Source organism: Pseudopipra pipra, chromosome 22 (genome assembly GCF_036250125.1).
Source record: "Pseudopipra pipra isolate bDixPip1 chromosome 22, bDixPip1.hap1, whole genome shotgun sequence".
Taxonomy (NCBI): Eukaryota; Metazoa; Chordata; class Aves; order Passeriformes; family Pipridae; genus Pseudopipra; species Pseudopipra pipra.
In genome coordinates, this window is record NC_087570.1 from 2536115 (window position 1) to 2563809 (window position 27695).

Sequence of the window (27695 nt, forward strand, 5' to 3'; positions counted from 1 at the left end):
ACTGGGAGGAAACTGGAATGGATAAATATGGATGAGAAAACAACAACTATGGCGAAATTTGTAATTACAAATGACAATTATTCCCTTAAGCCTTGTGCTTCTCAAGGTGTTTTTTCACTCTCTGAATAATTTTGGGTGTTAGTGGCTTATTTTGTAACTCGGGGAGGCAAACAGTGAACAAGCTGATCCTTCCTTTGCAAAAGGAAAGCAGGAAAATCATGTTTGCAGTGGAAAGATTGTACAGAAGGGAATCTGTGGAGAAGGAACTCAAAGCGTGTCATTGAGAAGGTTTTCTGGGCAAGGAAAGGGGATGGTTCGTGAGGGTTTATTGGGAACTTTTATCAGCGGGAAAAGCTTTATTTCCCACCTGGTCACTCCGAGAGAAACCTTTGGAGGAGCAGAGAGGGGATTCTTTGCCCTTTTCCCAGGTGTCTCGGCGTTTCCAGGGATTTGCCAGCAGATGGCGAAGCGATCCCGGGTCGGGATCCCGCGGGCCGGGAATGCGGGCACGGAGAGGCTCTGGAATGTGGGATGCGGGCACTGCAGCTCCGACCGGAGCGACCCTAAACCCCGGGTGAGTCTTCCCAAAGCTGCTCTTTTGTTCGTTGGTGTGTTCGGGTTTGTTCGAACGGCTTCAGGAATCGGGGAATATCCCGAGCTGGAAGGGACCCACGAGGATCATCAGTCCAACCCCTGGCCCTGCCCAGGACACCCCAACAATCCCACCCTGTCCCTGGGGGCGTTGTCCAAACCCTCCTGGAGCTCTGGCAGCCTTGGGGCCGGGACCAAACCCTGGGGAGCCTGTGTATGTTAATCAACAGCCTGAGCTTATGTTGGATTGGCACAGAATCCCAGAATGGTTTGGGTGGGAAGGACCTTAAAGATCATCCAGTTCCACCCAGGGACACCTTCTACTATCCCAGATTCTCCAACCTGGCCTTGGACACTTCCAGGGATCCAGGGGCAGCCACAGCTTCTCTGGGCAACCCGTGCCAGGGCCTGCCCACCCTCCCAGGGCAGGATTCCTTCCCTGCTCCAGCCCTTTAGCTGGGATGAAGCAGGAATGGAGGGGGGGGGCGTCAGCCACTGTACTGGCTTCAAAAATCCCCATCTCTGTGCCAAGGCTTAGGAGTTGTTCCCTGTATCTACAACAGATAAGTGGGGGAATCCCAGCTTTTGCCCTTTTGCCCTTTGGATATTATTCCTGGCACAGTCAGGTGGGGCCTATCTGGAGTAAAACTGCAGAAGTGGAGATTGAAAGATGGGATCCCAAGTTCCTTGCCCGACCCTTCGGTTCCCTCCCTGGCTCTGTTCACACTTAGGGGGTTTGCAAAGTTTGGAATCCTTAACGTGGCTTCTTACAACATTTTCCCTGCTTCCAAACTTCCCTCGTGCAGGATTGATGTTGTTCTGTTCTCAACCATCCCTGGCAGTGCCTCAGTGGTGCTGAGCTCCAGGGAGGAACTGTTTGCCTTCCATGGAATCATTAAGGTTGGAAAAGACCTTTAAGACCATCAAGCCCAGCTGTCAACACAGCACCACCGTGGTCACCACTAATCCACGTCCCCACGGGCCACATCCACGAGGTTCTTGAACATTTCCAGGGATGGTGATTCCTGTTCCAAAGCTTGACAACCCTTTTCCATGCAAAAAAAATTCCCTGATATCCATCTAAACCTCCCCTGAGGCCATTTCCTCTCATCCCATCACTTGTCACCTGGGAGAAGAGCCTGATCCCATCTGGCTACAACCTCCTGTCAGGGAGTTGGAGAGTTCCTTCCCATTAGTCCAAGATCTTTGAGTTGCTGTGCTGTGAAAGTGCCACCTGAGACTTTATATCCTTAATTTTACTTTATTTCTTTTTTTTCTGCAAATAGGGGTTGGACGTTGTGGAGGCAGCGGCGAGACCTGGGAGCTGCTGCAGCTGGGATGGGAACTCCAAGGTGGGCAGTTGGAAATTTGGGATTGCAGGGGAGGCACCAGCTGTGCCAGCGCTTGTTTGAACCCAAAGGTGGGAAAAGGATCTTTTGGGGAGTTTTTAACACAGTCCCCAAGGCCCCCAGACCCTCCTGGCTACCCCTGGAGGTGCCACCATGGCACAGTCCCATCACTGTCCCCGTGTCACCACGTTCTCAGGGCTCTGTGGGGCGCCCCTGGGGGTCCCTGTGAGTGTCACCACGATGCCACCACAATGTCCTCGTGGTGTCCCCAAGCCCCCCAGACCCTCCTGGCTGCCCCTGGAGGTGCCACCATGGCACAGTCCCATCACTGTCCCCGTGTCACCACGTCCCGAGGGCTCTCTGGGGCTCAGACAGGGCTCCCTGTAGGTGTCCCTGTGATGTCACCACGATGTCCCCAATGTCCCCAGACCCTCCTGGCTGCCCTGCATGTGCCACCATGTCACTGTCACGTCACTGTCACGTTGTCACCACGTCCCCAGGGCTCTGTGTGGCTCCGCTGGGGGTCCCTGTGGGTGCCACCAGGATGTCACCGCGATGTCCCCAACGTCCCCAGACCCTCCTGGCTGCCCAGAGATACCTCTCCAGGTGCCACCACCTCCCACCATGTCCCTGTCCCATCACTGTCCCCGTGTCACCACCTTCTCAGAGCTCTGTGTGGGTCCCCCAGGGCTCCCTGTGGGTGTCACCACGATGTCACCAATGTCCCTAAGACCCTCAGAGCCTCCTGGCTGCCCAGAGATACCTCTCCAGGTGCCACCATGTCACTGTCCCTGTGTCACCACTTCTCAGAGCTCTTTGTGGGTCCTCTGGGGCTCCCTGTGGGTGTCACCATGATGTCACCAATGTCCCTAAGGCCCTCAGAACCTCCTAGAGATACCTCTCCAGGTGCCACCATGTCACTGTCCCAGTGTCACCACGTTCTCAGAGCTCTGTGTGGGTCCCCCGGGGCTCCCTGTGGGTGTCACCACGATGTCACCAATGTCCCCAAGACCCTCAGAGCCTCCTGGCTGCCCAGAGCCACCCCTGTGTGTGCCACCCTGTCACTGTCCCACCACTGTCCCAAGTTTACAGCCCAAACCAGCAACACCTTCGCCTTGGATTAGCTGGGATTGATTTCCCCCCAGTCCCAGGAGCTGCTGCCAGGCTGGGGAAGGGGCTTTAGGCAGAGCCCAGCCAAGCCCAGCCCAGCCAAGCCCAGCCCAGCCCTGGCTGTCCCTGCCCGCCGTGGTGTGTGGAGCTGTCAGGCTGTTTAGCTGGGCTATGACAGATTGTCCTATTAATGTGTCATCAAGTGCACTTTTACAAATTCATGGCTTGTCTACAACTAACCTGAAAAAAAAAAAGAGGCTTAAGTATGAGAAGGCGCCAAAGAAAGTTAAATATTATTAACAAATAAAGTCTGCCACGTAGTTTTGATGGAATGTGAGCTGGCTGGGGGAGGGGTGATGTGCTGTTAACTCTTGAGCTGCTGGGTAAGTGCCCTTCTTACTTTGTTCTCTTTCCTAAACTCCATTTCTCCCCGAAGATGCTGTAAAAAAATTAAAAATCTGTGCTCTGCTTGTCGATTTTTGCAGCTCAGGTTGTTTGTGCCTCAGTTTCCACAAACCACATTAACAGAACTTTGCTTCTGATCCACCAATCTTTATTCCACCCCTTGATTTTTTTTTTGCAGCTCAGGTTGTTTGTGCCTCAGTTTCCCTGAGCTCTGCTCCTGATCCACCCAAGGAAGATCTGTGCTGACTGTTGGATTACAGAAGTTATGGTGAAGGAATTGCCAAAATAAAGCAGCTCAAAAAAAATATGTTTGTGCCTCAGTTTCCCTGAGCTCTGCTCCTGATCCACCCAAGGAAGATCTGTGCTGACAGTTGGGTTACAGAAGTTCTGGTGAAGGAATTGCCAAAATAAAGCAAATCTCTCCCTTGCTGGCTGCATAAAGGACTTCAAATGATGTGATCTTCAACCTTTTATCATTCCTGGACTTTCTCAGGGAAATCTTTGCAGCTGAAAAATCTTTGTGGGAAGAACAGGAATATTTGTTCTGGGTGGTGGGGAGCTGGTGGAGATTTGCAGTGTCCAAGTGCATCAAGATCCCCTCCTGAAGTGCTGGTAGGACACAGAGAACCTCTGGGTTTCTGGGATTTTTAACAAACAGCCCACCCTGTAAGGAAATCAGCCCCCCCTGGAGCCACCCTCTGATGGGAGCTGAGGGAAAATAGGGAAGAGCCTGGGAAATGAGGCAGCATTCTGCTTATCCTCGTGTGTGATGCCCAGTGCTTATTCCAAGCCACATATTTTTTAGCTCTACCACCCGTTCCCCCGTGCAGCTTTCCGAACTTCCCAGAAAAATGGTGATTTCTCCGAGATAATGAAGGGGAGGGACAGAGCAGGGCTGAGGGGAGGGAGCAGGGAATGGGCACTGATTTAAATCTGCCTGGCACACGGGCCAGCTCCACTTATCAGGGAGTCTAATAGGAATGTGAAGAGAATAGGCTTGACAGCTCATTAGAATGTGATCCCTCCTCTTTCTTTTTTTTTTTTTCTTCCCTTTTCTTTTCTTTTTTTCTTTTGCTTTTCTTGAGGTTGATGGAAACTCCTTCGGGAAAGAAGGACTTCTCTGCCGAGGTAAGGCAGGAGCTGAGGAGGGTTTTGCCAACGTGCAGCTGGGGAAAGGAGCAGCAGGAAAAATCAGACCCTCCGAGGTCCCTGAAATCCTGCCCGGTGTGAGGGGAGATGAGGATGCAAAAGCCACGAGGTTCTGCACCCTGACAGCTGCTGCTCACCCTCAGAGAAAAGGGAAAGCTCCCTCAGCTAGAGAGGGAGACAAACCACACTTGGGGAAACTCTCCCTGTTCCCGGTGGAGCTGGGGACGCCCTCGGATTCTTTGTTTCTCCTCGTTTTGAGTTTAATGGTGTGAGAAGTCTCTCTTCCCCCGACAGGGCTGTGATGCTTCCAGCCCCTCCAGAGGAGCACTGGCTGTAGCAACCTTGGATTACAGTTCCCCAGCATCCTGGAAGGGAAGGATGAGGACTTGTCACTGAGGAAAGGGGGAAGGATCAGCCCAGAGGGAACGGATGGAACGCACCCAAACCTGCTCTGAACCCAACACGAGGCTTCAAATGACAGCAAGTGAACCCTCCTGGTGAAGAGGAACAACCAGAGCCCCCCTGACGAGTTCGTGTTGTCAGCTCTGGCCTGAGCAACTGTTGCCCAGAGCAGTTTGACTTCTCATAGCTGAGTGCATTTAAAACGAGTCTGAAGACTTATTTGAGGGGGGTAGAGGGGAGAGCAACACTTCAAGGTGGGTGGCAGGACTTTTCAGGGCCTCTTGTATTTATGTAAAGCTCCCAGAGGCTGAATGGACTTACCTCCTTCTCCGAGTGAATCCAGATTTTAAACAAGTTGATCTGTACCATTTCCATGTGTCCTGCCTGAGCAGAGACCTCTCAGCAACCAGCACATCCATCTCGCTGCCCATCTGACATTGCACAGCCCACAGGATCTTCTTTAGCACTTCTGACCCTGCTACTTTTTATTTTTGGAGAGAGGACTCTGTTCCTTTATTGGTGGTGAAGGTTTTTTTTTTTTTTTTGTGCTTGGACTTGGCCCCTCCCTCCCTTTCCAAAATGAAGGGGTGCACCTGGGTGTTTGTGGCAACTTTACTGTGTCAGCAGTTTTGCCTCTTCAGGGTTTCAGCAGCAAAGAGAGAGAGGAAGGTGAAGAAAGAACCTAATCAGTACACAGAGCCCTTCAACACCACCCTGTCCAACAGTGAGGAGCTGCACGGGCATCCCAAGGTGGGTGTTTGTGTCTTGCCAGCAGAGTGGTGCTGCTTCCTTTTCCCAATGATTTCAGGCAGTCTTGCTAAAATGCTGCTTGATTTTTAAGGAGAGAAATGTTCCCTCTTTTGCCTTTGCATGACTGATTTTCTGGCTTTACTGGAGCAAACACTGGAATACTCCAATTTATGGTTGTTTTGGAACACCCAGGACTGAAGTTCCAGTCCCCTTGTAGCTGATTAAGGGTAAAGATGTTTTAAAGTTCTGATGTATGAACAGCATCAGCAACAACTTAAAATTAAAGCAAGTGGGCTATCACAGGAATGATGCTGGGATTTTAATGTGCCTCTTGCAGGCAAAGTCTTAACTCTCTGAAATGTTATTTCAAACCCTTCTTTAGCAAATTCAACGTTATAAACATCTCAGAGTGCCAGAGCTTTCTGTGTGCAGGAGAATGTGGCCGAAAATCAGAGCTGAGAAGGTTTTGGGTGTGGTCAGGTGATGTGTTTAGGGTGGTTGTGGCCCTAGGAAAGGGTTCAGGATGGTTTTTAGTTGTGTGTAAATGGGAAGTGAAGCCCCTGTGTGTGTGTGTGTGTGTGTGTGTGTGTGGTACCTCTGTGGCTGTAGCTGGTGAGTGAATTTGGAAGGATTCAATGTTAAATGTTTGGGAGAATCACCCAGAAAACTTCCACTCGGTTGCTCAGAGCCCCCAGAATCCTTTAGGATGAATATTTGCATAGAATGCTTGGGAATAATGCTCGGGAAGAATGCTTGGGAATAGCAGAGGGGCTCAGAGAATGAAGAGCAGGTTTTAGGAGCAGGAGCAGGATGAAGTGAAGGGAGACTGGAAGAGGGAGCAGGAAGGGAGTCTCCCCTATGCCACAGGCTCTCTCCCCCTCCCCTGCTCACACAAAAATGTCCCTTGTCAGGACAGAGTGACCTCTCCAGCACGACTTTGATCAGCAGCATTAGGGCTGGCAGTCACTATAGCAATGGGGGAACAGACCTGCCAGCAACTGGGGCATGGCCGAGGGGGAACAATTGGGCTGACATCCCAAATATCCCACTCCGGGCTGTTGTGAGAGTAATTGGTTAAGGTTGGGCAGGTCTGGGGAATAGTCCTGCATCTAAAAGCTGGCTGTGCCCTCAGAATTGTCCTGGGGGCCGTGAGCTGCCTTCCTGCAGCCCCTCTTTGTGCCTGTGTGCCACGGGGCTCTGCCAGCACAGGTTGTGCACAGCCTGAATTCTTGAGGTGTTTTTAATCCATCACTTCTGGCTCTCCCCACAACTGCTTCACTCTCTGCCCTTGCAGAGGGGCCACGGACAGATCTGGTGCAACCATTTATTCTGGAGTTAATTTGCCTTGATGTGAAGTGGATTGGACCACGAGCAGGATCCATCCTGATTGCAAAAAAACAAGCAGGAACTGGTCCTGGTTAATTCTGATGCAGTCACACATCCACTGGGGCTGGGAAAAAAAAAACCACAGAGGCTCGTGGGCATTCATTAAAGCAGACATTGTTTGGAAGCTGCAAGTTTGTGTGTTGAAATGCTTTGCTTTAAAATATCCATGGCAAAGGTTTGGCTGCAGGACGAGCTGGCGAGTTCAGCTCGGGCAGGTTCTGCTCAGGAAGGATGGGACAAACCAAACCTTTGATGTCAATCACTCCCCAGATTTTTACAGAGGGTCTGAACTTTTCTCCTTGGAATCTGTTTTGAGTTGAAGTCCAGTGTTGCTTTTTAAACGGTGTATTTTTGGATTTTATGTTTCTGTAGCACCTGCCCAGGCTCTGGGAGGGTTTTACACAGGCTGTAAATGCTTAAGAATTGCCACCATTTCTGGGGTAAAAGCCCCTTTTTCACCAAACCATCACCATTTATATTCACTAAGGGAAGAAGTAAAATAATACTTAAGGTGTCCTTACCTAATGTGAGGTTGTTCTCTGTGGAACATTGATCTTTTAGAGCCTTGAAGGTACCTCTGAGAGCAGTTTTGTTTCATGAGGGGATGCCCTGCACAGGAAAATGAAGCAGCAGCAGTGTCCCATTTAATCCTCTGCAGCACATAACAGGAAAGATGGAATTTTTGTGGCCTTGAGCAGTAAAAATTAAGGCTGTGTTTACCTTGGAACACTCTGTGGCCAACTGGTAGGTTTATCAGAGCAGGGAATGAATTATGAGCTGGGAGCAGTGATTTTTATTCCTACTGTTGAAAAGGTAGATGTGTTTTCCTTCTAATTAAGCCAAACAGTTTGGGACAAAACTCTCTTGGGAATTCTTTTAAAACAGGAGTGGAGAAAGCTCCCCTTTAACGTTCACAGTCCATGAGTCATGTGGTGAAACCTCTTCTAAAACAGGGGAGCAGAAGCCTCAAATCTGATAAACCCAATATTTCCGTGGAAATAGTGAGTCTGTTGGGGTTTTATTTTTATTTTGTTTTGGTTTGGTTTTTTAAATAGGTTTTCTGCAGTCTTATCTTTGAGCTGCTGACAGTGTGATGTGCTTGCCAAGCACATGAGAGTTTTCTCCTCTGACACAGATGGACTAAGAGAGACAGAGAGAGAGAGAGAGAGGGAGCAGAACAGGAGGGATGGATGCAGAGGTTTTGGATCTCCTGGATCTTCTCCCTGGGACTGGGTTTGGTGGAGCACCAGCAGCTGCCACTTGCCAGACTTGCCTTCCCCTGCCTGCACATGGGGCTTTAGAGCAGGGAGGGGGGGTTGGATCCCAGAATCCCAGAGTGGTTTGGCTTGGAAGGGTCCTCTGGAGCTCGTCCAGTCCAAGCCAGGCAGGGTCACCTGGAGCAGGGGACACACAACGTGTTCAGGTGGGTTTGGAATGTCCCCAGAGAGGGAGACTCCAAGCCCTCCCTGGCTCTTCCAAAGCTGTTCCAGGCTGTTCCAGGCTGTTCCAGAGCTGTTCCAGGCTGTTCCAGAGCTGTTCCAGGGCTGTTCCAGAGCTGTTCCAGGCTCTGCCACCCTCATGGGAAGCAGTTCTGCCTCCTGTTGAGGTGGAACTTGTTGTGTTCCAGTTTCTGGCCTTTGCTCCTCGTCCTGTCTCTGAGCAGAGTTTGGCACCATCCTCTTGACCCCCCTTGGAGATATTTGTATGGATATGAACTAGACAACCCCTGGATGTCCCTTCCAGCTGGAATCCTGGCTCTGGCAGACACCAAGGCTTTGCTCTACCTGCTTTACTCCTTAAATCCCCCTGAGTTATTTCTTGGGGGGTCTTTTGCTCCCAGTTGAAAGCAGGAGCTGCTTCTATGGCATTACCTGAACCAATTTCTCCTCTGTACAGAGATTTCAGGCTGAGCCTGCAGGGTGTGACTGCAGGTGGAACAGAGAGAATTTTGGGGCCTGACAAGTGCTAAAACCAGGGGAGAAACTGGGGTGTGACCTCCCTGTAACAGGTGTTGCTCTCTTTGGTTTTCTGTCTGACATTCGTGTCTTACTCTGGAATATTACAAGTGAAGTTTTGGGAATTTTCTGAACAAAGAACACACAGAATCACAACAATCCCTCATGGCCCACGTGAAAATAATGATAATAAATAACGAGAAACGTGATGTTTTCTCACCCAGAATGACCCTGCTCCAGGAGAGTCGTTAAACTCATTAAGGGTGTGACCACTGCAGCCTGTTTGTGGTTGAAGTGTAATTTTTTAATCACAGAACACAGTGGGAATTTCGGTAGGAATTCCCTCTTGGATTTGGCTGAGATAGCAAACCTAACGCTTCTGCTCTGGGGGAGAATTCTTGAGGGAGCTTTGAAAAACCACAAGTGGTCAGGACCTTGGGTTTGCATCTCATTAATAAGCAGGAGTGTGCAGAGCTGTAAGTTATTAGCAGCTGACACGGGGGGTTTTCAGGCTAAAATAAGAGTGCTCTGTCACTCTGTGTCCTGCTCCAAGGAAAACACACTACTGAAAGAAATTATTCATTCTTCATTTTCATAATGAAGCAGGCAATACCCTGGCTGGTGTAAATCAGGGGGAACAACAGAGAAATGTGTGGATTGAGAAAATGGAAATGCTTACTCAAGTCCATTTGGTGCCTGGAAATTAAATTAAAATGAAACAAAGGATTCTTAAATACAATTTCCTCCCAGAGGGACAAATTCCCAGATAAGTGAGCAGAATTGCAGGGCAATCACTTCAGGCACGGGCTGTGGACTGGAATGGTCTGGAGTCTGTTCTTGGATACACTAATTACAGGTGGAGAGGATGCTTTCCTCTCACAAAATTATAAGTTCTCGTGCTTTCTTTCCATCTTGACCCACTCTGAGAACACAGGTTTTAGGTGTAAAACTGTGCTCACAGGTGGTGTTGACTTTGTTCTTCTCTCCACCCAGACCCTGGAAGGACTTTTGCCCGTTTCCAGTTGGTTTTTTTGGACTGGATCCCGACATCCTGGAACGTCAGGGAGGTCCAGGTGCAGTTCAGGAACCTCTCAGGACCCAAACTCTGCTCTTTGAGTGTGGATTTGGACCAGTGGTTTCTTCCCTGTGGCTGAACCTTGAGTGTCCCTGAGGGGCTGGAGCCAGAGAGATCCAGCACCCAAATTCCAGCCCAAATTGTCTCATTGTGAAGGAAACCAGGGAGAGCCTGGGCTAATTCCAGTGTCCCCCTCTGGAATGGAGTGAAAGGTGCCATTGTGTTCAAAGTCCTGCTTAAAGACCTGATTGAAAGTTCCTTAACAATCCCTGGCAAGGCTCCTGTGGGGTTTGGAGGGGCTGTTTTAAGGAGATTTCCCTGGATTTACCCCCGAGGATTCCTCCTGACTCCTGCAGGGTCTCTTTGCCCTGCAAACACCATCCCAAGGAGGGACAAATCCCCTCTGGGATTCTGGGGCTGTTCCCCATCCCCTGGGATACCTGAGTTGGCTGTGAGGTCTCTCTTGGCTGCTGGAGGCTCCCTCTGCCAAAAACAACAGAGGCCTGCCTGCTTATTGCTGGGATTGCTGCTGCATGCCATAGTAATTAAATAATAATACCACGAGCATGGAACGTTCATTTGAACTGTCAATCAGCCCTGGGCTGGAGAAACTGGGGAGTGCCACCAGTGTCTTGTGGAGGGATTTGTGATTTAACCAACCCACTGCAAAAGGATGGGTTTTAATTTTTTTTTACTGTTTTTTTATTTTTTTATATATACCTCAGGGGGTTTTTAATTTATTTTTTTTTATGGGATGTGCCACGAGTGTCTTGTGGAAGGATTTGTGATTTAACCAACCCACTGCAGAAGGATGGGCTTTTATTTTAATTTTTTTAACTGTTTTTTCCTTTTTATATATATACCTCAGGGGGTTTTTTATTTATTTTTTTTTCTGGGATGTGCCATGAGTGTCTTGTGGAAGGATTTGTGATTTAACCAACCCACTGCAGAGGGATGAGATTTTTTATTTTTCACTGTTTTTTTTCTTTTTCTATATATATATTTCAGGGGTTTTTTTATTTATTTTTTTTTCTGGCATGTGCCACGAGTGTCTTGTGGAAGGATTTGTGATTTAACCAACCCACTGCAGAAGGATGGGATTTTATTTTAATTTTTTAACTGTTTTTTTCTTTTTATATATATACTTCAGGGTTTTTTAATTTATTTTTTCTGGGATGTGCCATCTGGATGTTCCAAGGACTTTTGTAAACTTTGGGGACATTTGCCTCTGGCTTTGATGTTTACATATTTCAGTGGCTAAACCTGCACCAAAGGACTCTCTTTGGAGTGACTTTGACTCTTTTTCTCCTGCTTCCCAAAAATCTCCACTCAAGCAACCCGTGGGCAGATGAAATTGTTTCAGTGAGGTGTCTGATCCCCCAATCCCTGGGATTTCTGGGCTGCTCCATGTACAGCACTTCCCAGTGATGGAATTTCAGAAAGCTACTGAAGCTTCAAGTAATTAAAAGGGGCAAAAAATAAATTAGCTACAACAACCTACCAGAAGCCCTTGGCTGAACACAGTTTGTGGCTGACTAGAAATGTGGTTATAGTAGTAAAAAGTCTGTTCAAGCCTGATTTTGGGAGAGAAATAATGAACTAAACTGTCTTGCTCTTGGTTTTGATACAGACTGAATTTGTGGGGAGTGTGGATAACCATGACCCTGATTAATTCAACCAGAATGAAAATGGGGAAATGTCTCAGGGTGTCCTTGATTTTATGGAATTGAGGGTGTTGTTTAACAGAATTTGAGATGTTTAACAACTGCTCTTGCTCATCTCACACCTGATTTCTGGGGAGCTGCATTCTAACATTCTAAAGGGTGCTTTTTTTTCCTGCTATGTGATGGAAGTGAGTCTGTTCTTATAAGTGGGACTAGAAATGTGATTAAAAGTCAAGCTGGTTCTCTGAGAAGTGGCATTTAGGGAGCAAAAATGGGACAGGTGATGAGCAAACATGCACTGGGAGCACCTTGCAAGGTCACTCAGGGCACTGAGGGCAGAGTTTTGGTGTCTGAGCTGTGGCAGAGCTGCTGTCAGACCTGTAGGAGCTTCATCCCCTCAATAACATCCCTTGTGCCACAAGCTGGTTCAGCAAGGATCAAAACCAGGCACTGCAGTGCCAAAGCTCCTCTGCAGAACTTCTCTGTCCACTTATGGGGTGTAGGGAGTTAAATTTGCCCTGTGGTCAGACAGGGACTCTGGGTTTCACTGGGAGTTGTGTTTTGGACTCTGGGTTTCACTGGGAGTTGTGTTTTCTCCTCTGTGCACGTTTGTCACTCTGCAGCCTGTGATTTGAGAGTCAGGCAGCATTTCGAGGCTCTCTGGACGTTTTTAATCCCCTTTATTGCTCCTTTGAGCCAACTGATGCTAGTGGGGAACAATCTCTGGCATCTGGGCAGGTTTGCTGTGGTATGAGAGTGGTTTGAGAGTCCCAGCAGCTTGAGAAAGGTCTCTGAGGGACACTCAGAGCTCTTGGCTCGTACTGGTTTCTCAAGCACCCTCTCTGTGCACGTTTGTGCTGGGGATGTGCTTTAGGCAGCAGGCAGCAGTCTGGTCACAGAATCACAGCATCAGCTGGGTTGGAAGGGACCTCTGAGATCATCAAGTCCAACCCTTGATCCAACCCCGCTGTGGTTCCCAGCCCATGGCACTGATGCCACATCCAGTCTCTTCTTAGAAACCTCCAGGGATGGAGAATCCACCCCTTCCCTGGGCAGCCCATTCCAGTGGCTGAGCACCCTCTCTGCAAAGAAATTCTTCCCAATATCCAACCTAAACCTCCCCTGGCACAGCTTAAGGCCAGGCCCTCTTGTCCTACTGCTGGTTCCTGGGAAAAGAGACCAACCCCCCCCGGCTCCCCCCTCCTGTCAGGGAGTTGCAGAGAGTGAGGAGGTCTCCCCTGAGCCTCCTCCTCTCCAGGCTGAACAGCCCCAGCTCCCTCAGCCTCTCCTCACAGCACTTGTGCTCCAGTCCCTTCCCCAGCCTTGTTGCTCTCCTCTGGACCTGCTCCAGCCCCTCCATGTCCTTCCTGAGCTGAGGGCCCAGAACTGGACACAGCTCTCCAGGGGTGGCCTCACCAGCGCTGAGTCCAGGGGCAGAATCACTTCCCTGGCCCTGTTGGCCACCCTGTTCCTGAGCCAGGCCAGGATCCATTGGCCTTCTTGGCCACCTGGGCACACTCTGGCTCATGTTCTCTGCCCCCGTGGAGTGGCCAGACAGTGGTTTCAGGCTTTGCTGTTGTTTGTTTCCAGGTCCTGGAGTCTGCAGACCCCCGGATCACAGACCCCCGGCGCACCTGGATCTCCTTCGTGCACCGCCCGGACGACGGGAACACCTCCAAGAGGAGATGCAAAGGGAAGGACAAGAAACTGGTGGGTTGTTGCTGCCCTGCACTGTGCCTTCCCTTCCTGCTGCTCCTTCTCAGGGGGTTTTGGGTGCTCCAGCTTTGCCTTCCCACCCCGGGGTGTGCTGACTTTCCCACTTGTTTGTGTTTAATTCCTCCAAGTGTTTTGGAGAAGTCTGAGCCAACAAGTGCCTCGTGAGATAAGGTGTGGGAATTCCACTGCAGCACTCACCTTTGTTTGGAGCAGCTGTTCTTGGACTGAGCCTTTTTTTGCTTATTTTTCTGCTCAGCAGAAATAAAAATTGTCCTCTGCCATTTATTTTTTTTTTCCTTCCACCAGCTCAAGCATCTCAAAGGATATATATTAATAAGGTGTGGACAAGGAGTTGATTTCAAATCTGAGTGACTCTTAGTCACGTGGGCACTTTTAATCCACTGCTAAGACAATTTTGGATGCTTTCCTTTTATTTCTCAGGGAGCTGATAGGCAGCAGTGCTTCCATGCAGGTTCCCGAGGAAACAGGAACAACGTGCCCCAGAAATAGCCTTGATGAACTCTGCACATTTGTTCTGTTAGTTTAAAGCTCTGAGGTGTTTGTAGCTGAGCTTTACAGGGGTTTGAACTGTTGGATTTTATTCTGAGAGCTCTGCTGTCCCAGCTAACCACCCTGTGTGTGGTCATTATGTCTGAGCAATTAATAATGTCAGGTATGGCAAGAGGGATAATCCAGTTCAGGTAAGAAGCTGAAAGGCCTTGTAGGATGCTCTGGTGGTTTGAGAAGACACAGAGGCAGCAAACTCAGCCTTGTGCCTGAAGAACCAGTCAGTGTTCACCTGAGCAAGGTTTATCCTCCCATGTGAAGCACATGAGTAACTTCCAAATGCTGGAATTCTCAGTTGGATGGAAAGGGAGTTTAGGATCTGTGTTTGGTGTTGGAGGGCCTCGTGGCTGAGAGAATTTTTGCTCTGTCCCTGTGATTCCCTGGTTCTAATTCCCGTGTTTTGCTTTGGTTGCTCCCCCAGCGTGGCCTCGTTGGGCCCCCGGGACCTCCTGGGCCTCAGGGACCCCCGGGAGCCCCTGGAGCTGAAGTGACCCGGGAAGTCCTTCTGCAGGAGTTTAAGGAGATCTTAAAAGGTAAAGACTCTGAGAGCTTTTTGGGAGCTGCTGCTTTTGGACGAATCCACAGCTGGCTCTGCAAACGTTCCCTGGTGGCTTCAAAGGCCAGGCCTTGAAACCAAACCTACAATGCCCTGACAGGAGGGGGGAGCCAGGGGGGGTTGGTCTCTTTTCCCATCAGCAAGACAAGAGGGCTGGGTCTTCAGCTGTGCCAGGGGAGGTTTAGGTTGGATATTAGGAAGAATTTCTTTGCAGAGAGGGTGCTCAGCCATTGGAATGGGCTGCCCAGGGAAGTGGGGGATTCTCCATCCCTGGAGGTTTTTAAGCTGAGACTGGATGTGGCATCAGTGCCATGGGCTGGGAACCACAGCGGGGTTGGATCAAGGGTTGGACTGGATGATCTCAGAGGTCTTTTCCAACCTGGTTGATTCTGTGATTCTATGATTCTTTGCTTTCCTGTTCTTTTTCTTCTCTTTCCCCCTCAGAAGCCATCGAACGTCGAGCAGCCCTGGCTGTGTCAGCCCATCCCAGCCAGCTGCCTCCACTCCTGCTCTCCCTGGAGGAGGTTTCACCCCACAGGCGTGTGGAGGAGGCTTTCCACTGCAAGCTGAAGGGACAGGTCACCGTGGATAAGAAGACCCTGGTGGAGCTTCAGAATTTCCAGTCGGTGAGGAGGGGTCAGAGGCTGAACCAGAGCCCCACCCTGGGTGTGGAGCAGCTCCAGGGCCGGCTCTGTGGGGAAAGGCTCATCCCAGAAACCCCTCTCAGGCTTGGATTACATGGATATAGCACCACCTCAGCACATGGGGGGATTGTTGGCGTGTCTGTGCAGGACTGATGCTCCTTGTGGGTCCCTTCTAACTCATATTCCATGATTCCATGGTCTGCTCTTTTTTTCAGTGCCCACCCCGTTTAATTCCAGAGTAACATGCAAAGGTGGAAAAGTGTTAGAGGCAGACAGAAGCCGTTGGTTTTAGTTTTTAGAACCCAAATAAAAGTCAGAATTTTGTTAGCTGGGCCAATCCTGATGCTCAAATTCTTTCCATAACGTTTTATCAGCAGACCAATAGCTATTACCCATATAATTGAATTACAATCAGGTTACAATGACAAGCACACCCTCGTGGCCGTGGTTACAAGCCAGCTGTTGAATTTAAGATTAAAACTTGTACTGACAGTTGCAGATAGGACCAGAATTTGCAGTGTCAGTGTTAGGCAAAGTAAAAGCTAAAGCCAAATAGTTATTTGATAATTGAGGAGACATTCTAGAATCTGTCTGAGAGCACGAGGCCTTCAGAGACGTGGTTGCTTTGGGGAGGTGAGAAGCAGAGTTTGAGGAGGATGGACAGGGACCATCAGCAGGGTTTGCTAACCCTGCCTGTGCAGTGAGGTGCTGACTGTCTTCCCAGCTGCTCTGAGTCCCGTTTCTGGAGAATCCTGTCCCTTCTGGAGCAGTTTTCTGCTGGACTTCCCCCAGCTGCAGGACTGGAGGCAGTGGTTGTGCTCCAAACAGGGTGCTTTCCTGGCTCTTTCCCAAACACACTTGTGGAAGCTTGGTTTGACAGCGCTGGGGGTGCTGGCACTGGGGCAGGATTGCACTCGAGGTGTGGGCAGGGCCAGAGAGATCTGCTGCCTCATTAATTAGGAGGGGAAAATGTGAATAAAGACATCTCAGCGACGGGCGCGTGGGCTGCTCCTTCCCGAGCTTTGGGATCCTGTGCCCAGCTCCCTCCTAATTGCTCTGGTGTGGGAGGCTGGCAGGGCTCTGGATGCCAACCTTTCACTGCAGCTTGGGACAAGAAGTGTCTGGTTTTGGCTTGTGCTCTGAGCCAGGGGAATTCAGCAGGGAGGGAGGGAGGGAGGCAGTGGCTGCTCCTGCAAGGATGAAAACATTGTCTTCAAACAGTCCAAGGAGGAGAGGGAGATAATTCCACTCCCACCATTCTCTCAGTTCAGTGTGAGGAAGCCAAAGGTTTGATACTTCTCAGTGAGATAACAGGGATTGCCTCTAATTCCTGGATTTGGAGCTTCCCCAAAGCATTTGGAGGTAGTGGGAAGAGCTGGTGCTCAGAGCAGCCTCTCCCTGTATCCTCTGATCCCAGTCTGAGTCACTGTGACCTTGAGCATCTCATCCTTCAGTGCTGAATTCCCTCTAAGAACATTCCCTCCCTCTGGGGCTCCCAGTTTCCTTGCTGTGTGGGATGAAACATGGGACACTCCTTCTTTTCCTCCTGGATCTCCCACCTGAGCTTTTCTCACCTTTGCCTCTTGCAGCAGCTCTTCACAGCAAGAATTGAAGCAGTGGAGCCTCTGACAGGCCATGGAAGTGGGATTTATCCAGGGATTTTACTGGAATTAGATCATTTAAAGTGGCCCCAGAGGCTTTTCATGGTCTCCAGTGCCTGGAGGTCGAGCTGAAGGTCCTGCCTTGGGCAGGTGAATTCTAGTGCTGGATCAGGAGGTTGGGGCATCCCTGTTCTTTAACAGCAGATAATTCCATACGTTTCTTCCCACTGAAAAGCAAAGCTGGCAGTTCCCATCCAAATTCTTGGAGCTTGGCTCCTGTTTTCCTCCTGGCAGTTGTCTGGGGATGTGGGGATGGGAGATGACTGAGGAAGAGAAGCTGGTTTTGTGCAGAGTCTGAAATACTGAAATATTTTGCTTTCTGGAAGAACTGCAAGAGGGAGTTCCTCAGGAACAAATCCCTGGAGCAGCTTGGATGAGTGTGCTCTGGGAGGCAGCAAATGCAGCAGGAACTCTGCCACAGGGTTTAATGGAATATTTTGCCCAGAGAACCTCACCCTGCATTGTCTGCTTCTGTGAGCAAAAGAATAACAAGCCACAGAGGGCATGAAGAAACAGGAATGTTTTATCAGTTATAATTTGCTGGTGCCTAAAATTGCCTTCCGTGCTCAGCCAGTGGTTTTGGAATTATGTTGCTGATCCTGCTAATAACTGGAACGAGAAAGGAATGAATTAACTGTGCAGTTCTGCACATACAGGGCTTGGACCTGCTTTCAGTGGGGTAAATCAAAAATAGAATTATCAAAATTATGGGGTAGTGATGGCATAAGAACACAATCCAGGCTCTTTGTTGTTAGCTCAGTTGTTCTACTGATTGTGTGTGTCTGCACAGAAGAAAACACAAAATCAGCCTAATTTCTCAAATGATTCAAAAATTCCGAATTCTAAAAAGAAAATAGGAAATAGAGCTGGTTTTGTGTGTCAGGATGTGCACAAAGGCACAAGTCAGTGCCCAGTGATGAATACAGAGATCATGGCATGACATGCAATTGCCCTGCAGTTCATTATTATTGTTTCCCCATTGGACACACACGTGAACAATGGATGTATTTTCACAGAAAACACTTCTAGTTCTGTGAAATTCAAGACTGGAGCTAAATCTTAGCTCTTAGAGGTAAAAACTAGGAATTAACTCTTTTGTGAGCCTTGCTTTGGGGTTGGCTGAATAAAGGCAGGTTGGTCATTCTACTCCTTTACCACGGAGTAACCAACCAAACACCACCAGGCCCAAAGATTCAGAATTTTAAATCACATTTAGGCTGGAAAAGACCTCCAAGGTCGTTGAATCCAACCTTTGATCAGCACCTTGTCGACCAGAGCAGAGCACTGAAAGAGAAACTACATCAATTATTCCTCCTGCCCTGGCAGAGCTGGGGTTTTCTGGCTGTGATGAACAAGAAAGGGGAGGCAAAAAAGCTGTTCCACTCCTTTTTTTTTGGTGTAGCAGCACTGCTGTTCATGTGTTCCCCGTGTCTCAGGCCCCTTTTTGCCATCTCCTGTTGGAAGGCACAGTCAGATTTGGCTGTTGAGGTCACTCAGCCGTGTGTTTGGGGCTGGTTTGGGGGTTTAGCAGTGTGGGTGAGCCTTCCCAGAGCCAGACCTGAGCAGCTCCTCTGTCCCAGAAAACCACTCTGGGACAAATCTCCCCACTCAGGGCTCGGGGGACACGTTCCCAGTGCCCAGAGTGCCCTTGTGGTGGAAGCAGAGGCTGACTAATGTGCTTTTTCTTGGCCCACTGCAGCCTCTCCCCAGCCCCAGCCAAGCTCACACGAGGCCAAACCAAACAATCAACATTTCTTGCAGGGTTTATTTTAGTCTGAGTCAGATAATCTGCTGTGAGTTTGACTCCAGGCCTCCTCCTTGCCACGAGGAGAAGCTGCCTGTTGCCTGTCCTGGAGAAGCCAAGCCTGGAACAAAATGAAACTAAAATGGAATCTCTGAGAATCCAAGAGTTGCTCTTCAATGGTCTCAAAGCCATCTGATTTTGACCTAAAGTGGGCAGAAAACCTTTGGAGACCCACAGGAGTGTTTTGTCTGTCCTTGGTACCAGAAAAATGGGGAGGGAGTTTCCAGGTTAAGCCTGGGGACAGGACTTGGCCTCATCTGGGAAGTTTTGGGGACTAAGAGGGACCTCTTGACTCCAATAATGGGTGGTTTTGTGTGTCAGAACATCAGTGGAGGCCACTAGGACCAGAACAGGGATGGAATAAGGACAAGAACAGGGATGGAATAAGGACAAGAACAGGGATGGAATAAGGAGCAGCACAGGGATGGAATAAGGACCAGCACAGGGATGGAATAAGGACCAGAACAGGGATGGAATAAGGACCAGCCCAGGGATGGAATAAGGACCAGAACAGGGATGGATAAGGACAAGAACAGGGATGGAATAAGGACCAGAACAGGGATGGAATAAGGACCAGAACAGGGATGGATAAGGACCAGAACAGGGGTGGAATAAGCAGTCTAGTCAAGCTGAGTTGGAAGAATTCAGCAGTGGGAAAAGGGGCATCTCTGTGTCTTACACTGATAATTTTGCCTTTTGTGGGCACCGGAGGCCGAGAGAGAGCCCCTCTGGAATGTGTTTTCTGGGGGAATCAAGCACATTTTTCCAAGTTTTTTCTCCTGCAGGTTGGCTGGTTCTTTGCTGAGGGTTCTGGGGGCTCACTCAAGCTCTGCTTTCCTCCTCTTGCAGCCTCTGGCCAAAGGAGCTTTCCTGCGAGGGACGGGGCTGAACTTGGCCACGGGACGGTTCACGGCGCCCGTCTCGGGCATCTACCAGTTCTCAGCCAACATCCACGTGGGTGAGTGCTGTCCACAGGAACCTCTGCCACGCAGGGAGGAGTCCTGGAGGGCCCCCTGCATCCAGGGAGAAGCCTGGCCATGTCCCTTTGGTGCCATGTCCCTTTGGTGCCATGCCTTAGGCTGGGTGCCGGTCCCACAGCAGGGCTGCTCCCTGCACACCACCCCAACCAACATTCCTTAGGGAGCACCAGCTCAGGGACCAGATATGTGCAGGAATCGTGGCTCCCACAAAAGCCTTTGGGAGAGATGAAGATGATGATGATGTAGAACTCCACGAAGGCAGGTTGGACTGGGTTTTGTCACTGCTCCTCTGGAGCACCTGGAGCATCTCTTCTCCCACGTGCTCTCCATCCTCTCTTTGCTCGCAGTTGGCACTTTTTCACCCCTTAAATCTGTTATCCCAGAGGTTCTACCACCATCACTGATGGGCTCAGACTTGATCCAGTGGTGGATCCCCCCTGGAGCTGGTTGGCACTGGTTCCATCACACAGGGGGGAACTTTCTGGCAGCTTCTCCCAGAACCCACCCGGTAACCCCCACCCCCAAACCCAGTGCAGAGACCACGAGGCTACTGGTGCCTCTCTGAAGCCCAAAACTACCACCTGGTGGCCTGTTCTGTTCTGAAAATGCTTCTGTTTTTCCCCCAGACCACAGTGAGCTGAAGAGCAAAGTGCAGCTCCGAGCCAGGGACAACGTCCGGGTGTTGATCTGCATCGAGTCCCTGTGCCACAGATACACGTGAGTCACTCCCAGGGTGGCCTTGGCAATTTTTTTTCTCACACAGGTCAATGTTTCAACCAACTGGGGGAGAAATCAGGTTCACCAGCAGTGGGTTTTAGGTGATAAATGCTCGTGGAGCTTTTCTGCAGGGAGAGATTCCATCTGGCCCTTGAGTTTTTATGTGTTTCTTTAGTTCTGGTTTTTTAACCTTTCAGTTCAGTTACTGATTTAGTTCATTAGTTAAATAACTAATTTAGTTAATTACCTAAATATTACTACTCTTACCTAAATATAAAATAATATGCCTAAAATGCAGATATTGAGAGAATTGTGAGTGAACTCAGCTGGAACTCAGCTCCAAGTGCTGAGTGCTCAGCTACCATCATTAACACACAGAGCCACAGAAACACTTCAATTTTGGGGCCAGAGCTCAAGTTTTAGGATTTCAGCCTCCTCCTGCATGGATCCCAGCATCTCACTTGTGGTGTGGGAGTGATGAGGAGAATGAACAAGTGGAAAATAGAGGGGAATGGGTCCCAAAGCAGAAAGTGTAGGGCTTGTATAGAGGTTTTTGATGCCTTCTCGTGGCCTCAGCTGACCTGGGGAGCTTGCTTAGATAATGCTGCTGAATTTTCCTCTGCTGGGGGCAAAACTCTGCTCAAGAAACAGCTTTTTTAGGCCATGGCACCCTTGGGGGTTGCTCCTTTTTCTCTGGGGCTATGGAAATGTGTGTTGGCTCCTCATTTTCTGTGCTCCTGTCACCCTTTGAGCTGCAGCCCTGAGGTTCCCTGAGTGCCAGGGAAGGCCAGTGAGCTCAGGGGGATTTGGGAAAGCTTTGCTGGGACAAAGGGGCTTGGGGAGCCCCTGTCCTGGGCCAAAAAGCCCCCAGCAGAGGGCAATGCTGCTTGCACAGAGTGGCCACAGCCTGTGGCTCTGCCCTTGTCACCAGAGCAAAAATACCTGTCCAGGGCTGTTCTGCCCTGCCTGCAGCTCTGCCAGCAGCAACAGCACCACTGAAATATATCCATTTATCCATAAAACCACCCCAGAGGTGCAAGTTCAAACCCCCAAAGCCATCAATGTGCTGCTGGACTGGCTGGTTCAGCCCTCCAGGGAGTCAGAGAGCTGCAAATAGGGCTGGCCCCTCTCCACAGGCATTTATTGGCAGGGGAATTGGACATGAAATTTGGGATGATAAACCTCTCCCAGGTTCCATTGGGCTGTGGGAAAGATTTGGTTGGTATTGAGCACCCCTCAGTGACTGGGGTAAGAGGGAAAGTCAAGGAGGGAACTGGAGCAATTGGCACCTCCTGGGCCTTGGAGGCTCTTGGGAAGAGTTTTTAGGATTGCAGCCCTTGGTGAGGCACTGTCAGACTGGCTGCTCTCAGCAGAAGGGAGGGATCTTTTTTTTTTTTCCTTATATCCCAGTCAGCTGCACAATTTGGGAGACATTTAATTTCTGGTGGTGCTTGTGAGAATTCCTTCAGGTCGTGCTATGAGTGGAGTTCAGCTGGATCTTGAAATCTGGGGGGTGTGTTGACAGTGAGTGATTTTTGGGACAGCCCAGGCCTTTAATCCCAGGGGTTGGTGAGGTATGAGTAGGGCAGAATCTTATTTTTTAGGAGTAGCTCTGCCCAAGTGCCTTTGCAGGGTGCAGATCCCACTCCTGTCCTTCCCCCTGCAAAGGGCACACTCAGCTCAGCAGTTTTTTCTCTCTTCAATTTCGGTGCTTTTTCCTTTTCACCTACAACAACCTCCTCTTATCTTAGCAAGTTCATCCAGAACAGGATAAACTTGGATTCCCAGACCTTGGATTTCCTATGAGCAAGTTCCACAAAATCATTTTCCACATGCTTTGGGAAAGATGCTCCCTGTTGGGATGTGAGGGAATATTTCCTTTTGGAGGACTCACTTCTGTCTCCAAGCCTTGCTCTCTGTGCCTTTCTCTCCTTTGCTGTCCTTTTAGGTTATTACTAAAAACTGGGTGTCAGACTGCTCCCAGCACAACTCTAGTCCTGCTTCCTCATTCTGGGAAATGCAAGTACAAGAATTATCTGAATAGGAAACTTCCCTGTGCCTTCTTCATTGCAGATCTTTTCAGCTGAAAGCTCCTAGAAAGCTGTTCTGGTTCTAGCTGGGGTGTGGGAACCTCTCTGTCCCATCCAGCCCAGGCAGGTTTATTGGGATCTTTGGAGATTAACTTGCCATCTAAGAATTTATAGCTGCCTTCTCCAAAGAACTGGGACAGCAAACCCTTCTTTTTCTTAGACAGAGCTGACCCAGATGTTAATCATTGAGATAAAACCCTCTGATGTCTGGCTTGGAGTTTTCCTCAGCTGTCCAGGGTCACAATTTATGATCCTGCAAGGCTCTGGGTTGGTTGGGCAGTGAAGCAGGACCAGCAGAATTCTCTTTTCTCGTGGGCTGGGTGGGATGGGACTGGCCTGTGGCACGGAAGGAGCTGGCTGGAGGGATGGGAACCTGCCTGGACACCGTGCCTGTGGAATTTCCTGGGATGTGAGCACACACAGTCCCATTTCCTGGGATGTCAGCACACTCAGTCACTCCGGGAGGGAGCTGGGAGAGCCCCCGGGGCTTTGGGCTCAGGGTGGAAACTCGGGAGGCGAAGGAGACAGTTGGAGTGGAAGAGATTAATGATGGGAAGTCCCCACCCCAGTTGGGCTTTTGGCAGGATATGACACACAGCCTGAGCTCCTCAGCCAAGCTGGTGCCAAGTGGCTCCTTTCTCCCTGGGCCAAATTGCCCCCAGTTGCCTTTCACATCATCCCCTTGCAGGCAGCACGTTTGCACTTGCAAGGTTTCATCAGCAACCCCCTTCATGGAAAAAAAAAAGGGAGGAAAGGGGTTGGTTTTCTTGGGAAAACAACCAGCTCAGCCAGCCCTGGGGAGGCAGGGAAGAGGCATTTGGGTGACAAATGAACCGGTGTGGACCTGGAGAAGCAGCAGCCTCTGAAAGCAAAGCCGGGGGGCTGTGAAGGGGAAAGGGCTCTTGGCTTGTTTGAAAGGATGCCACGGTCCCAGGGAGCAGTTTTTGAGGTCAGAGCAGGGTTTTCCTCAGTCCAATCTACACTGCAGGGGTGTGGTTCCCATCCTTCCCTTCCCAGGGATGTGGTTCCCATCCTTCCCTTCCCTGCTACGCTCCCATCAACGTTCCCACGAAGTCGGATCCGTTCTGGATGTGCTTTGGGCTGAGCTCACACAGGCTGTGCTGGTGTCTCAGGAACTTCCTCCCACCCTGGATCCTGCCCAGGGGAGCCAGGTTGGAATTCTGTGAACAGAGCAGCAGCTGTCCTGCATCTCCCAAGGAACAGGATGGCTCTTGGAGCACGATGTTAGAAAAGAGCAGCGCCTGAGGGGGTGACGTGGAGCTCTGCTCCAGCTGGAGCTGAAGCACAACTATTCAATGATTGGGTTTTTTTGCTTCCATGTGCCCCCTGATCCAAATGTCCTCCCAAAACAGCTGCAGGGGATGTTTTTCTCAGCCAGGCTGACTGCCTGTGTCGTTAAGGTGAAACAGGCCTTTCACACCTTGCAAGTAAACGAGCTGTTGTTGGCAGAGTGCCTGTAGCTCTTTGCAGAACAACAAGTATAAACTGTTGTGGGGGTCAGAAAAACGGGATAATTGATGTGTGGATCAATCTAAAGGGCATTTAGGGTGGGGATAGAGACTACAGGACCTTGAGAAGGTGAGAGAAAAGAGGGCTGCCAGTCCTGCCCCCAGCTGGGTGTTGGATTCCCAGCCCTGTGTGAGTCCCCTGTAGGGTTTCCATCAGACAGCAAGGACAAGGTTCTGTTTTATTTTTAAGGCAGCTGATTCCTGCTGGAATCGTGGAATCATGGAATGGTTTGGGTTGGAAGGGACCTTAAAGCTCATCTTGTTCCATCCCATGGCAGGGACACCTTCCACTATCCCAAATTGCTCCAACCTGGCCTTGGACACTTCCGAATGCCAGCAGGTCACCTCTTGAGTACCCTTGGTCTCACTTCCAGGGGGGCTGTGAGCCAGTTGTCATTCCAAATACAACTGCTGTGGTTGCCTAAGGGGTTTTAACCCGTTTATTTCTCCTTTTAGGTCTTTGGAAGTCATTGCTGGGCTGGAAAGCAACAGCAAGATCTTCACTATCTACGTCCATGGGTTACTGCAGCTGCAGGTGAGTCCTTGCACCCTGGGAATCACTGCCCTGCTTCTCTTGGAAGGCTTTGGAATTATTTCCTGGCCAGGCTGAATTCTCAGCAGCAGAGGGGGAAGGTTTTATGCCCCTTTTCCTGATGTGAATGAACTGAAATGCCTCAGCTGGGGGGGACTGGAGAGAACCTGGGGCAGCTCCACATTTCACATCCTGATCTTCAGGTCCAGAAATAACCTCCCCTCTATGAAATGAAAGCCAATACTTTTCCTTCTCCACTCTCCCCTGGCACTGCCAAAGTGACAATTGGATTTCCCATCTCACAAGAGGGAAGCTGAAGCACAGGTCACCCCAAAAGATGCCAGTGCAGAAAGGACTGAGTTAAAATAAACCTCTAAGAGCTTCCCTGCAGAAAATCTCTTCCCTCCCAGTCAAGGCTGATGTTGGGGCAGATCCTGTTCCCCCAGGGAAGGGCAGGAGGCTGCTGGGCTTAGCTGATGGAGGTGAAATGGGGTTTTTTTCCCCCTTTTTATGCTGGAATGTGTGAGATATTTCCCTTTCTCCTGCAGGCTGGGCAATACACCTCCATCTTCGTGGACAACAGCGCCGGAGCTCCCGTCACCATCCAGAACGGATCCGACTTCATGGGGATGTTGATGGGAGCGTAGCAGGGAAGGGAAGGATGGGAACCACATCCCTGGGAAGGGAAGGATGGGAACCACACCCCTGCAGTGTAGATTGGACTGAGGAAAACCCTGCTCTGACCTCAAAAACTGCTCCCTGGGACCGTGGCATCCTTCCAAACAAGCCAAGAGCCCTTTTCCCCTTCACAGCCCCCCCTTGGCTTTGCTTTCAGAGGCTGCTGCTTCTCCAGGTCCACACCGGGTCATTTGTCACCCAAAACGTGCTTTTGTCCCTCTGACACGGACTCTTTGATATTTAATTTGTGCTTCACCAGGTGCTCGCCTGAGATTCGGGGCTTTGTCGTGTTGTACCTTTATTTCACAGTAGCACTTGTAACCAGCATGAACTTTTGGGGTCCATTGGGGGGTGCTCGACTTTGTAAATGAAGGATTGAGAGGGGGGAATGACACAGTGACTTCATTCTGTGTGTGGTGGAGGAAGGAGACGAGGGTTTGCTGGAAAAACTGCCTTTTCCATGTGGTTTTAAGTTGTCTCTCTCGTGGGAACTGGATATATGGACAAGGAGTGTGCTGAATGTTGAATTGGAGGGGAATCCAATCTGAACTCTTTAATTCTTGATATCAGAGTATTTCCCTGATGTTGTTGAAGCTGAATAACTCCCTGCCAGTGCTTTGGGGCTGTTAGGGAGAGGTAAAAAACCCCAGAGCACCACTTTGAGCTCCCTCCCCTTGTTCTTATGTTTTAGTAAGAGACACCCGTGCTTTGGGCTGCACCACAAAACCAGCAGCTCTCAGGGGGCATCAGACTGGTTATCCAAAGCCTGGCAAAGCTTTGGAGTGAGGCTGGAAACCTTGGATCAGGTGCAGCACCTCTTGGAATGAAAGACAGCCCAGGGCAAGGCTCACTCCCACCAGCTTTCCAGGGTCACAGGGCTGAGTTCTGCTCAGAGCCTGAAAGTGCTGGCAGAGACCATCCAGGGAATGTTTTCCAGACAAATCTGGTGCAAATGTCAGACTGAGCCCCCCCCCAGCAGCTTTGCAGACAAACTCAGCTTGATACAGTGAAAGGGCAGTGATATTTCGTGGGTCAAGGTGTGACCCAAGGGGTGGCAACACCCTGGGGTGTTCTTAATCCCAAAGAAGACCCTCCCCCCCCCTCATTTAATGCAGCTTTTCCCTTCCAACAGACTCCTGTGATTCAGCTGAGCTGAGGAAATTGTGGAACAGTGTCAGAAACAGATGGAAACAAGGCCCCAAAACGAGTCCAGGATGTTTGCAGGGAATGGGAGAGATCCCTTCTCTGCTGCTGCAGGTTTTGCTCACCTACAATAAATTTGTGCAATGAAACCCAAGATTGCTGGGGCAGCAGAAGGGCTGGGAAATGTCATCCCTTGCTGGGGCTGCTCAGGTTGCTCAATATATGACATTTCTGGAAGCTCCAGGGGATGCTGCTGGTGAGGTTGGAGGGAGGCAGAGATGTTGTGTTTGAGGAGCTGTGGAAGGATCTGCTGGAAAAGAAAGTTTGTTTTAATGTGATTTTTTTTTTAGAAGAGTCCTTTAGCTCTGGATGATCTTGCCCATCCAGCAGTGAAATGGGTTGAAGCAGCCAAGAAACCCTCGAGATGCTCTTGCTGTGGCTGCACAAAACTCCTGACTAATATGGACACGAGGCTGGGCTGGGGCTCAGACAAACCCTCTGTGAGGCTCCTGAGCTGTTTGGAGAGGGGGGAGATTAATGGTGTGCAAAGCAAAGCTTCAGAGCTCTTCTGTTGTCATAAACTTCACGGGCCAAGAGGGTTGAAGAACTCGGGAGTCTTCGGGATGAAGGAGTTGTTTATACCAAAATAAACCCCACGTGCTTGAGCCTGTGCTGCAGTGGCCAAGTGTGTTAATCCCACCCAGTGGCTGGTTGTGGAGTGCAAGGGGAGAAGGCTAAAAAAAGCCACAGATGAAGTGGTTGGGGTTTTTCCTGGGTGTTTAAGACAAGCTCTCCATATTCCTGGGTGTTTAAGTGCTCTCCATATGAGCTGAGGGGGATGTGATGGGGACACCTCACTCTTGGGCTCACAAACAGCTGCTGCTGCTTTTTTTTCCCTTTAAAATTTCTAATAAATTCAAGGTTTGGGGGGAAGTGGAGGTGAGGAAAAGTACGTTTCTTACCGGGAGAAGTTTTTTTCTTACCCTCGAGTTCTTCACAGAAAGGTTTGGCAGAAAATCACCTTCAAACATTAATAAGTTGAGTCAGAACCCTGCCCAGGTCCTAAATATTGAATCAAGAACACCTTCAGAAAGTTTATTGTGAGATGAATCGGTTACTGATCACTAAAACTTTGCTGTCTTCACCCTGCCCTTGCTCCCTCCTCTTCCTCCTCTTCCTCTGCAAAGGTCTCACTCAATCTTTGCATCAATCCCCCCCAGGCCTTTGGCTGCACATCCAGCT

At 49.9% G+C, this 27695-nt stretch overlaps 1 protein-coding gene across 3 annotated transcripts; it reads left to right on the forward strand.

The window, feature by feature from the left end:
* The first annotated feature begins 46 nt into the window (after positions 1 to 46).
* On the forward strand, positions 47 to 27118 carry C1QTNF12 (C1q and TNF related 12). Of its 3 annotated transcripts, none has more exons than XM_064678434.1 (10): positions 47 to 574; positions 1878 to 1943; positions 3634 to 5756; positions 13427 to 13546; positions 14541 to 14652; positions 15120 to 15301; positions 19634 to 19742; positions 20391 to 20481; positions 24557 to 24635; positions 25181 to 27118. In XM_064678434.1, exons 3-10 carry the CDS (start codon positions 5586 to 5588, stop codon positions 25277 to 25279), a joined length of 963 nt encoding a protein of 320 aa, XP_064534504.1. In that variant the 5' UTR covers positions 47 to 574; positions 1878 to 1943; positions 3634 to 5585; the 3' UTR covers positions 25280 to 27118. The 3 variants fall into 3 exon arrangements, with proteins under 3 accessions (XP_064534504.1, XP_064534506.1, XP_064534505.1); XM_064678436.1 differs by having other exon boundaries at positions 15123 to 15301; XM_064678435.1 differs by lacking the exons at positions 47 to 574; positions 1878 to 1943 and adding an exon at positions 2188 to 2546.
* The last annotated feature ends 577 nt before the right edge of the window (positions 27119 to 27695 follow it).

Bases quoted from the DNA above. Each gene is read 5' to 3' on its own strand.
- C1QTNF12 (XM_064678434.1), top strand. From the start codon at position 5,586: ATGAAGGGGTGCACCTGGGTGTTTGTGGCAACTTTACTGTGTCAGCAG. The intron at 5,757-13,426 runs GTGGGTGTTTGT...GTTTGTTTCCAG, and splicing joins AGCTGCACGGGCATCCCAAG to GTCCTGGAGTCTGCAGACCC. The intron at 19,743-20,390 runs GTGAGTGCTGTC...TTTTTCCCCCAG, and splicing joins CTCAGCCAACATCCACGTGG to ACCACAGTGAGCTGAAGAGC.